This window comes from Cricetulus griseus, chromosome 6, assembly GCF_003668045.3.
Source record: "Cricetulus griseus strain 17A/GY chromosome 6, alternate assembly CriGri-PICRH-1.0, whole genome shotgun sequence".
Classification (NCBI taxonomy): Eukaryota; Metazoa; Chordata; class Mammalia; order Rodentia; family Cricetidae; genus Cricetulus; species Cricetulus griseus.
In genome coordinates this window covers 12,396,691-12,408,986 of record NC_048599.1, presented here as the reverse complement: position 1 = coordinate 12,408,986, position 12,296 = coordinate 12,396,691, and the positions used below count along the sequence as shown (strand labels likewise).

Sequence of the window (12,296 nt, the reverse complement as noted above, 5' to 3'; positions counted from 1 at the left end):
AGAGGCTCCAAATTCAATTCCCAGGACCCAGGCAGCAGCTCACAACCAACCGTAACTCCAGTCTAAGGGTATCTGTCGCCCTCATCTGGCCTCTACAGGTACTGCAGGTATGTGGTACACTGGCATATGTGAAGGAAAACATAAACCACCACCAGCCACACACATTGAAAAAAAGACACTGTTATGTAAAGGCGTGATCAACTTGAACTAAGCAAGGTGGTACAGTTCTATAATCCCAGCATTCTGATGCAGAAGGACTACAAGCTTGAGGCCAACCTAGTCTGTATGGTGGGAGTAGGTAGAATGCCTTGCCTTAGCATGTGTGGCTTTGGGTGCAATCTCTAGTGGTGGCACTGGAGAGGAAAAGAACACGGGATTCAAGAAGAGAGCAAGCACAAAAAGTCACCAAGAAGCTTGAGGACTATTAAACAGAGAGGCCAGGATCTTGTCTGTCCTATTTTCCACCGAACACCCCATCTTCTAGGAATTCTTGCTTTACCTGCTGGTGGTCCCCAATCAGAATGAGATGCTGGCAAGCTTTGCTTAGCGTGGCAATGGTGTGGGCCTCAAGAACCTCGGCAGCCTCCTCTACAATGACGATACGAGGCTCCACCTGCTGAAGGATCTGGCGGTACTTGGCAGCACCTCAAATCAGGAAAGATGAGAGAGGCTCCTTTGAGCTGGGGCACAAAACCCAAACGGCTACCTCTTGTACCTTTCCTGGGCTTGTAGACAACTAAGCCTCCTGCTCATCTGAGGCTAGAGTGGCCTCTGAGCAAGACAGTTGGCACTGAGCACTGAGCGAGAGGGTGGGCACTGAGCGAGAGGGAGGGCACTGAGCACTGAGCGAGAGGGTGGGCACTGAGCACTGAGCGAGAGGGTGGGCACTGAGCACTGAGCGAGAGGGTGGGCACTGAGCACTGAGCGAGAGGGAGGGCACTGAGCACTGAGCGAGAGGGTGAGCACTGAGCACTGAGCGAGAGGGTGGGCACTGAGCACTGAGCGAGAGGGAGGGCACTGAGCACTGAGCGAGAGGGTGGGCACTGAGCACTGAGCGAGAGGGTGGGCACTGAGCACTGAGCGAGAGGGAGGGCACTGAGCACTGAGCGAGAGGGTGGGCACTGAGCACTGAGCGAGAGGGTGGGCACTGAGCACTGAGCGAGAGGGTGGGCACTGAGCACTGAGCGAGAGGGTGGGCACTGAGCACTGAGCGAGAGGGAGGGCACTGAGCGAGAGGGAGGGCACTGAGCGAGAGGGTGGGCACTGAGCACTGAGCCAGAGGGTGGGCACTGAGCACTGAGCGAGAGGGTGGGCACTGAGCGAGAGGGAGGGTACTGAGCACTGAGCGAGAGGGTGGGCACTGAGCACTGAGCGAGAGGGAGGGCACTGAGCACTGAGCGAGAGGGTGAGCACTGAGCACTGAGCGAGAGGGAGGGCACTGAGCACTGAGCGAGAGGGAGGGCACTGAGCACTGAGCGAGAGGGTGGGCACTGAGCACTGAGCGAGAGGGTGGGCACTGAGCGAGAGGGTGGGCACTGAGCACTGAGCGAGAGGGAGGGCACTGAGCGAGAGTGAGGGTACTGAGCACTGAGCGAGAGGGAGGGCACTGAGCGAGAGGGAGGGCACTGAGCGAGAGGGAGGGCACTGAGCGAGAGGGTGGGCACTGAGCGAGAGGAAGGGTACTGAGCGCTGAGTGAGAGGGTAGGCACCAAGGGCATTGGGTGGTCTTGAGCTTTATGCTTGCTGGTTATTGTTTTGAGTTTTAACCTCTGCAGAAACAAGTAGGTAAGCATCACCAAGAGTTCCCAAGATAAGGGTGGCTTCATCTTCATCTGATGAGATCTGGATGCCACGGTGAACTTGGTCTGTACAGGTAAATCCCCTACCTTCCTACCTGTGGTTGTCATGCCCACAATCTGGGCATCTTTAAGGATGTGCAGGTCTTCCTGGAGTCTTAGCTCAGCCATTCTTTCTGCTGATGTGCGGTACTGGCGTTCAAAGCTGAGGATCTTCCGGCGAGTGTCAGCTTGGTACATCTGCAGCCACAGCCTGGAGAATAAAGAACCAGGGAAACAAAGCCTTTCTTTTTAGGTGTTTTTTGAGTAAATGATGTGCCAGTTTCTGAAGAGAATCTTTTTTTTTTTTTTTTTTTTTTTTTTTTTTTTTTGGTTTTTCGAGACAGGGTTTCTCTGTGGCTTTGGAGCCTATCCTGGAACTAGCTCTGTAGACCAGGCTGGTCTCCAACTCACAGAGATCTACCTGCCTCTGCCTCCCCAGTGCTGGGATTAAAGGCGTGCACCACCAACGCCCAGCTCTGAAGAGAATCATAAAGCCCTACAGAGTTGACAGGCTAGATAGGGAGAATGAGAGACCCAGAATTACAGAAAACAAGCGGTGGTGGTGTATGCCTTTAATCCCAGCATTTGGGAGGCAGAGGCAGAGGCAGAGGCAGAGGCAGGCAGATGTCTATGAGTTTCAGGGCAGCCAGAGCTACACAGTGAAACTCTGTCTCAAAAAAAAAAAAAAAAAAAAAAACAACCAAAAACAACCTAAAGACAAACAAACAGCCAAGAGGAGTCTAAACTGACCCCATAAAGGCTGTTCAGAGTTATCAGGAGGTAGGAAGGCAGTGAGGGCACAGGGTACAGAGGGTACAGAGACACTCTGCTGTCAAAGCTTCCAGTGGCTCTCTACTCCCACCTCACGAGTGAAGTGAGGTCCTGCCCAACCTGACTCATTGCCCATTCTAGGAACAGAGAAGAAACTGTGTGGGAAATGACACAGACCGGCTAGCCTTGGGCACTGTACCCGTACCTATACAGCTGCCAGCGGGTATTCAGGTCCAGCTGCCAGATGTCCTGAATTGCATTGGCCTCAGCCTCAGTCATGGTGTTCAGTTTGAGAAGCTCAACCTTCATCTTCCTCTTCATTCTCTTTTTCTGGTTGCGCTGAGTCTGTGGACATCAACACCAGGCAGGGACTGTGAGCAGAGGCCCCAGCACAGAGACAAAGGAGTTATCACCCCAGAGACTTTGTCTCACTCTTTCCATAGCTACTCCATCATGAGAAGCTCAACAAAGACTCTAGAACCTGCCTGGGTCCCAAGCCTATCTTGTTCTTCTCAGGCAGCGTGTGTGACCTAGGGTGCTGGCTGTTGGCCTGGCAACATGAGGGATCCTGGGAAGGTCCTCCACTGGCCAGCAATGGCTATCACTGCCATCTTATCTTTTACCTTTAAAATCACACACCATGTCTCAGATGCCATCACAACATTTTCTAACAGGTGTGTTTGTGCCATGCCCCATCCTGCCCTTCCCCTGCCACTCCTGTCTGCACTCGCTTTGACTATGATCTGAAGCGGGGGCTGGGCTCTTGGTGAATGCTGTCTAGGAACAGATGCTGAATACTGGGCCTGCCATCAGCTGCCTACAATGGCCCAATGCACTCACAGAATCTTAAGAGAAAGCACTCCCTTCTGGATCTGTCACTGAATGAGGTTACAAGATTTTATGAAGCCTGGTATGTGGAACAGACATCACCACACTAAAGCCCCCATCCCCAAGTGACACAACCCAGAGTTCTGAGAACTGGGCTCATGCCTCTCTGCCCCATGCAATGCTGTTGACCTGAACTAGTAAGGCACAGGGTGAAAACTACTGCATCCAAACTGTCCTTCAGAGACTGTCACTCTCAGTAAGGGTTTCAAATTGGTATTTGGAGTAGCCAGTCTGGTGCTGTCATAGTAACCATAGCAAATGCTTGACGAAAAGCTGAGGAAAGTTGACACGAGCCTCCTACACTACTCTTGCTCTATTCCAGGGTGACTGAAGGAGGAAGCCTGCTTTTCTGTTTAACTTTCACCCTCTGCATCTGTATTGGCTGCTCACAGGCAACATGGCTGAGAAGGAATGTGAAAGAATGAGGCATTGACACTAGGTGGGGTGATGTCAGGTGCCACATTTTTCTGAAAGCTTCAGAGAAGCACCCTGGCACCTGCTTCTTTTCTAAGTTGCTACTTCTTGCAGGGCCTTCTGACTGACCATGGCTTTTCTACCCTCAGGTTAGTGCAAGATGGTACACCAGCCAGCTGGGAGGACAAAATGAAGTAACGGCAGTAACAATAGTAACAGCAGTGGCCCGACCCTCCAGTGCCTGTGTCAGCAGAACCTAACCAAGTCTGCTTGGTAAATCTGAATCCTCTTCCCTATTCTGGGCCTTAGAGAAACAAGTGAGTTTACCTCCCACTCTTCTGTAGTTTGCTCCTGTCCAGCTGGAGTTACGGGCCCAGGCTGGTCTAGTCTCATGGCCAGAAGCATTTTAGCCAACTCCTGGTCCACTGCACTCTCTTCCTTCTTTCTTCGCCGGGGTCTCACCACCTCTTCTTCTTCAATCACTCGGTCTGCTTGAATCAGGTCAGCTTCCTCTGCAATCTCGATCAGGGAACCCTCTTCTTCCCCTTCCTCCTCCTCTTCTCCTTCTGCCTGGGCTAAGAGAGGAAGCAGGTGGGACATGGGCAGCTATAAGAACTCATAAACAAGACAGTTTCACAGCAATACGCAGTTCTGTGAAGGGAAGAGAGAGGAGTGCCAGGGACAGACACCTCACATTTTTTCTATGTTTGTTTGTTACACTTTATGATGGTTTAAAAAACATACAAAAAAAAAGGCTTTTTTTTCTTTTTTTCTTTTTGGAGATAGAGTCTCACTGTGTAAAACTGGAACTCGATATGAAGACCAGGCAGTCCTCAAGCTGTCAGAGATCTACCTGCCTCTGTTTCCTGAGTGCTGGACTTACAGGTGTGTGCCACCAGGCCCAAGCAAAAATGCCTTTTAAGAAATGTTTTACTCGCCAGGCGTTGGTGGTGCACACCTTTAATCCCAGCACTTGGGAGGCAGAGGCAGGCAGATCTCTGTGAGTTTGAGGCCAGCCTGGTCTACAGAGCGAGTGACAGGATAGGTTCCAAAGCTACACAGAGAAACCCTGTCTTGAAAAACCAAAACCAAACAACTAACCAAACAAAAAAACACCAAAGAAAGAAAGGTTTTACTTTATCAAATATACGAATGAGGTTAAGTACAAGTACAAATAAAATGTAAGTGTGAAGGCTGGGATTACAATCGCACACAACCATTTGTTAAGTCCTCTAGGATTTTTTGAGACAGGATTTTTCTGTTTAACAGTCCCGGCTGTCCCGGAACTCACTTTGTAGACCAGGATGGCCTCAAACTCACAGAGATCCGCCTACCTTTGTCTCTCAGGTGCTGGGATTAAAGGCGTGCACCACCACTTTCTGGCAGTCCTCTGGTTTTTTTTCTAAATTAACTTTTAGTATTGTCAGTGTGTGTATATGTGTGTTCTTACAAATTCTCAGGCAGACCAAGCTGGCCTTGAAGTTGTTATACAGTTGGTTTTTTTGAGACAGGGTTTCTCAAAAGCCTGTCCTAGAACTCACTATGTTGACTAAGCTAGCTTTGAACTCACAAAGATCTGTCTGTCTCTGTCTACCTAGAGCTGCAATTAAAGGCATGTTTCACCATGCCTGCCTTGAAGTTGTTATATATAAGGAGGTGAAAGCAAGAGGATCTTGAACTTCAGGTCCTCTTGCTTTCACCTCCGTCCTGAGTTCTGGGATTACTGGCATGTGCCACCATGCCCAGTTTCAGGAGTGCTGAGGATAGAACCCACAGCTCTGTGCATGCTAGGCAAGCAGTCTACTGAGCTACAGCCCCAGCTCTAAGTCCCCAAGTTCTAACAAGCACATCCATGTATGTATTCAACAACAGTATTCTTTAATTTGTAGTACAACTGTTAGGTGTGCAACTCACTTTCTTGTTAAGTGTTTTGCTGACTGACTCAGATTTGTTACATACAGGCATTGGATTTGAGTCTTGTGGGCCTGGCTTTCACTGTTCTCCAGCTGAAGGTGCACTGGGTCATATGAACTTCTTACCTGTGCTCTCAGGTCCTGCTGGAGAAGCACTCTGGGTAAAAGTGCCCACACCAAGACCCAGCCATTCAAGCATCATGGAATGCTTTGAGGGCTGGACACAGACCCAGTCAGCATCCTGTGAAGGAAGAACTGTCAGTCAGGAGAATTCTGTGACAAGCAGTATGAAGATGGTGTCTTCTCAAAGGATTTAAAACTCTTTCCTGCTGGGCAGTGGCAGAGCACAGCTTTAATCCTAGCACTTGGTATAAAGAGGCAGGCGGATCTCTGTGAGTTCCAGGCCAGCCTGGTCTACAGAGAGAGTTCCAGAACAGCCAGGGCTCCATAGAGAACCCCATCTCAGGGAAGGAAAAATAAAAGTTCCTGAGGGCAAATCTCAAGAGCAGGTTCTTGCTTGGTTTGTATGAAGTCCAGGGGTCTAACCAAGCACAGAAATTCTAAACCCAAACCTTAAGGTTCAGAGGCTGCTAAGTTGCTGATATCCAGCTGTGATCCTAGCACTTGGGAGGTAGAGGTAGGGGCTCAGAGGTCTAAAGGCCAGCCTCAGCTATATAGTGAGTTTGACAGCAAATGGGCTACTTGTGCCCTTGTCTTAAAAAAACAAAAACAAAAACAAAAAAACCTAAGGCTGGAGAGATAGTTCAGAGGTTAAGAGCATCGGCTGCTATTCCAGAGGTCCTGAGTTCAATTCCCAGCAACCACATGGTGGCTCACAACCATCGTTATGAGATCTGGTGCCCTCTTCTGGTGTGCAGATATACATGGAAGCAGAATCTTGTATACATAATAAATAAAATCTTAAAAAAACAAAAAAACAAAACCCAACAATAATAATAGAATGAAATGTGAAGGCTACAAACCTGGAACATTTAATACCATTTACACAAAATATTAAAATCCAAGTATCTAACCTGTCCTGACAAAGTCAAGAGAACCCTGGCAACAAGAAGCCTTTGTACTGCAAGGCAGTGACAGGGCATGCCTTTAATTTCAGCACTCCAGAGGCAGAGGCCAGAGGATCTCAGGGATTTTTTTTTTTTTTTTTTTTTTTTTTCAAGACAGGGTTTCTCTGTGGCTTTGGAGGCTGTCCTGGAACTAGCTCTTGTAGCCCAGGCTGGTCTCGAACTCACAGAGATCCCCCCTGCCTCTGCCTCCCAAATGCTGGGATTAAAGGCGTGCGCCACCAACGCCCGGTGGATCTCAGGGATTTTGAGGCCAGCATGGTCTACAAAGTGAGTTCCAGGGCAGCCAGGGCTACTCAAAGAAACCCTGTCTTGAATACCCCACACTCCCAAATAAAAAGAAGACTTTGTACCACCGGGAATTGGCGGCTCACGCCTTTAGTCCCAGCACTTGGGAGGCAGAGACAGGTGGATCTCTGTGAGTTCGAGACCAGCCTGGTCTACAGAGTGAATTCCAGGACAGACTCCAAAGCTACACAGAGAAACCCTGTTTTGAAACTTGAAAAAAAAAAAAAAGAGGACTTTGTACCAAATGGCAGTGGGAAGCTAGAGCTGAGCTGTACCATGTAGGTGGCCACAGGCCTCTCTATCCCACTGTTTCCTACCAGCCCTGTGAGACAAGGCCAGCCACCTTACAGAGATGGTCTTTGTGACTCCTAGCAGGGCCCTCTGAAGGCTGGCAGTGTAATTACTCATTGGCTTACATGGGATCACATTGGTACAAATCCTATATTCGGTATTTGCCCCACGCTTGTCAACTCCCAAGTCCTTGAGATGGACTATATTCTGGTTATGATTTTCTTCCATATGACAATTATAACTGGGCATGATGTCCTAAGCCTATATTCCAACATTTGGGAGATGAGGGAAGGAGGATTAGGAGTTCCAGGTCATCATGTCATGGGTTGCATAATAAATGCAACACTAACCTGGGATATATGAGACTGTCTCAAAAAACAAGCAAACAGGCCAGAAAGACAACTCAGCAGTTAAGAGCAGGAGTGGATTTTCCAGAGGACCTGAGTTCAATCTCTAGCCAGCATCCATATGATGCTCACAACTATTTCTAACTCCAATTCTAGGGGATAGTGCCTTCTTCTGCTTTCAGTGGGCACAGACATACAGGCAGGCAAAACATCCATGCACATAAAAATAAAATTAAACAAAAACAAAGCATGCCTTTAATCACAGAACTTGAGAGGCAGAGGCAGCTAGACCTCTGTGAGTTTGAGATCAGCCTGGTCTACACAGTGAGACCCTATCTCAAACAAAAAAATAAAACAAATCAGCCTTCAGCTGCTTCTCATCGCAAGAGGAAACTTCACCAGCAGCATCAGACCTACAAACAGATAAGGCTCTGGGCCGGGGCTTCTGCTGGAACTGCCTCCATGTGCTGAGCATCCTTCGGGCAGCCCTACCTGCTGCACAGGTCCATTCACGAGGCTGTGCCAGTGCTGCGGAGAGATGTACTTCTCCAGGTGTTGCTCCCGAAGGACACCACGCATAGTGCATTCCAAGGTCTTGGCCCCTTCCTGAAGTTCTTGCTCTGACTCCTTCATCTCTGTTACAATCTGCCAAAAAACAGAAAGAAAGAGGCACTGAAGAAACATTCTCTGCCAAAGAAAGCCTCTGCCCTGAGAGAAAATAAAGTCAAGAAAGGAAAGGCAGGAATGAGTGATAAATAAGCACACCAGTCAACAAACCAGTTTCTCAAGTGCATCGTGCAGTCTTGAAACCCACGGACTGGTAGTCAAGGGCTGACCAGGCAGAGAGCAGGGCAAGCAAAGGTTACAGTGGAAAACAGGCCTGAGGCACCCTGGCTCAGACTTCAAGTCTTGTAGCCTTTTTTCTTCCTTGATAATAAGACCTAGGATTTTTTTCTCCACTTGTTGAAGAGACAGGTTCCTGCTACATTGCCCAGGCTGGTCACACACTTCTGGTTTAATCACGCCCTCCTGACTCAGTTTCCCTAACAGCTGGGAATAAAGGTCTGTGCCACTGTATCCAGTTATGATTTTCACTGGGCACCCTACTCAGATAAAAAGATACTTCTCAAGGTGCATGCCTTTAATCCCAGCATTTAAGAGGCAGAAGCAGGTGGACCTCTGCCTTTGAGGCCACTCTGGTCTACAAAATGAGTTCTAGGACATCCAGGAGTACACAGAGAAAGCCTGTCTTAAAAAACAAAGACACTTCATAGCAGGGTGTGTTGTGGGTAGTTTGAGGGACTCAGACTGAAGGTCCTGGTAGAGGCAAGAGAGTAACTTTTTCACCCTTTGACTTAGGCACAAATGAGGTTAGTGGAATCAAGTACTAGAAGGGAGCTAGGTCCTTCAGAGGGCTGAGAAGCATGCCAGAAAGCAGCTGTTATGGTAGGTGGGTTGCTATTCCAGCACTGTGACTTACACTCATGTAGGCCCTTCGCAGGTGCATGGGGAGGTTGCGGCGGAACTCCCGCTTGTTCCTCAGCTCCCTCAGGGTGAACTGCTTCAGGATTTCACTGTTGCTCCTTCCACCCACTCGCACAATGCTGGTCTTCTGACACCTGTAAATGCCTGTAAAGCAACATGCAGTAGTCCAGGGCTGAGAAGAGTGATGCTGACTTTGCTGAGATGAGAGCTCTGTGAGTCTAGGATCTTATCTCAACTGGTCCCGTAGGGAACAAACTTGTGCTCACAGAACATTCACCCCATCTTATGTGAGAAGGCTACAAATAAAATGTGGGCTGCCAAGCAGAAAAGTGGGGTGCTTAAGAGCAAGGCCATGGCTTGGCAGTGGTGGCTCACACCTTTAATCCCAGCACTAGGGAGCCAGAGGCAGGCGGATCTCTGAGTTCATGGTCAGCCTGGTCTATAGAGTAAGTTCCAGGCAGCCAGGGTCACAGAAAGAGAAACTGTCTCAAACAAACAAACAAAAAAAAAAAACATCACATAAAAAAGAGTAAGGCCATGGACTTAAGACAGATGGAGAGAGAGCTCTTGGCTCTAACACTCGATGCTGTCGAGCACAGGCAGATAGTAAGGCACTGAACTGCTACTGGTCTGTGTAAGAACTAGAGACAGTAGCAATGTGAGGCTACAGTTTGGATAAGTAAGAGCCATCTCTGCAGCACCTAGCACAGCCCAGCAGAAGCAAACAGCCAAGACGTGGGGCCCACTCCACACAGGGAATGGCTGCTTATATGATGGAGACTCAGCCTTTGATTTGCTTTCCTGTCTCACATCCAGGCTCATTAAACCCCTTACTCCACTATGGAAGGACCTGCTGCTGTAAACGCACAGACAGGCCCTGAGCCAGCTGCTGGGCTGTCTACAGGGGCTCATAGAGGTGGAAAAAGCACAGAGGAATACAGAGTCATGTTTCAACAAAAGAAGAGGGCACACTTAATTACTCATTGGGGCAAAAAGCACTAGAAAAATTCATTTTGTCTTTATTTTATATGGATATGTCTATATGACTGTGTTGGTAGGGGCCCATGGAGGACAGACACAGAGGATGTCTGATGTCCTGGAGTTGGTGTCACAGGTAGATTGAAAGGTATTCAATGTGGGTGCTGGGAACTGAACTCAGGTCCTCTGGAAGAGCACCAGGCACTCTAAATCACTCAGCTGTCTCTCCAGTTTCTAATGAGTATTCTTTGAGTGATTAATAAGTTGTGTAAATACAGGAAGAATCTCTCCAGTCCTTAATGTTTATAGTCCACAGCCCAGACCAAAACAAAACAAAACAAAAAAATTTACTAGGGCTTCAGAGATGGCTCATCAGTTAGGATCGTTAGCTACTCTTCTAGAGGACCTGGGTTTGATTTTCAGCACCAACACAGCAGCTCACAGCTGTCTGTAACTGCAGTTTCAGGGTATTGGATACCCCCTTTTAGTCTCTGACAGCACTAGGCATTCGTGTGGTACACAGACATACATGCAGGCAAACACCCAAACACATAAAATAAATTAATCTTCAAAAATTCAAAATTAAAAACAAAAACAAAAAGAAAGCAAACAGAGAAAGGCCATAACATGGGGGCTGCGGGGCAAGTGTACTTGAGCCATGCAAGGCCTGAAGGATGAGTTGATACAAGCTGGGCTAATGCACTCAAGCTGAGGTAGGGAGGACAAAAGGGGATAGCTAAGGGAGAAGAATTCAAGGACAGAAGGTGACTGGTGCCCCTGGGTTTGGGAAGCAGAAAGAAAGACAGAGCTCACGGTAGAGTAGGAAAGATGACTCAGCCTGCGCTTCAGGGTGACAACTATGGACAAAGACAAGAGAGCCACTGCAGTTGCTGACAGTGTGTGTGCATGCGTGCATGAGTGTGTCCTTTTGTGCATGTGTGGTGCTGAAGATGGAGTCAAGGGCCTTGTGATGCACCAGAAAGTGCTCCACCACTGAGCTATATCTCCAGTCCCAGTAGAAAACAATTTTGACTGGAGGCATTTATTACCTTCTAGAAATTGATCCAAAGCATGATTAGTATAACAGACGACCAAGATGGGGAACTTCTGAGCACTAATTTGCCAAACAGACTCGTTGGTCAGAAGAGCCTGGACAATTTTTAGACCCACGTATGTTTTGCCTAGAAAATAAGGAAAAGATAAGTTATAAAACATACATTTTTTTAGTTTAATATTTTTATTCATTAACTTAAAAGGTGAATAACTGGGTATGGCGAATCTTATTAAACATATTCATCTGAAATTTGCTTATATGGAAAAAAAACAGACACAGGCCTTTGGTGGTTGGTGGCACACACCTTTAATCCCAGCACTTGGGAGGCAGAGGTAGGTGGATCTCTATGAGTTCGAGACCAGCCTGGTCTCCAGAGCGAGTGCCAGGATAGTCTCCAAAGCTACTCAGAGAAACCCTGTCTCGAAAAACAAAAAAAGAGACAGAATTTCAAATAACACTATCTGCTTAAAAACATTCTCATTAGCCAGATGTGTTGGCATTAACTTGCAATCCCAACACTTGGAAGGTAGAGGCAAGAGGATTGCTGTGAATTCAAGGTCAGCCTGGCCTTTACAGTGAGACTGTCTTATAAAATTAAGAATTATTCCTCCTCTTCCATGAAAACGCACTGGAAGACAAAAAGAAACTTTTATAATGCATAAAAGCTAGATGAAAAAAGAACAAGAACTTTTTTTTTTTTTTTTTTGATAGGCTTCATGTTGCCCAGAGTAGCCAGGAACTCACCATGTAGCAGAAAATGACCTTGAATTCCTGATCCTTCTGCCCCTACCTCTCAAGAGTCAGGATTACAGATGGGAACCATGACCTTAGTTATTTAGTTGCTGGCTTCGTGCATGCCAGCCATGCATGCAGCCTATCTAAGTGACACGCCCAGCGTAGATGAAAAAGTCTGATGTGAATTTCTTTCACTTTTAACTCTAATA

At 47.8% G+C, this 12,296-nt stretch overlaps 1 protein-coding gene across 4 annotated transcripts in view; it reads right to left on the bottom strand.

The window, feature by feature from the left end:
- Znfx1 (zinc finger NFX1-type containing 1) overlaps positions 1-12,296 on the bottom strand; it is a 34,210-nt gene that overhangs the window by 7,337 nt on the left and 14,577 nt on the right. For 3 of the 4 annotated variants that reach the window (XM_027423366.2, XM_027423365.2, XM_027423364.2), the window contains exons 4-11: positions 11,348-11,479; positions 9,316-9,464; positions 8,328-8,480; positions 5,951-6,065; positions 4,239-4,486; positions 2,815-2,954; positions 1,895-2,049; positions 500-645 (exon numbers count right to left, since the gene is read on the bottom strand). In XM_027423366.2, coding sequence (XP_027279167.1) covers positions 500-645; positions 1,895-2,049; positions 2,815-2,954; positions 4,239-4,486; positions 5,951-6,065; positions 8,328-8,480; positions 9,316-9,464; positions 11,348-11,479 — 1,238 coding nt within the window. Of the gene's footprint in view, positions 1-499; positions 646-1,894; positions 2,050-2,814; positions 2,955-4,238; positions 4,487-5,950; positions 6,066-8,327; positions 8,481-9,315; positions 9,465-11,347; positions 11,480-12,296 lie in introns of those variants that run through there. The other variant, XM_035446570.1, reaches the window with a different exon arrangement.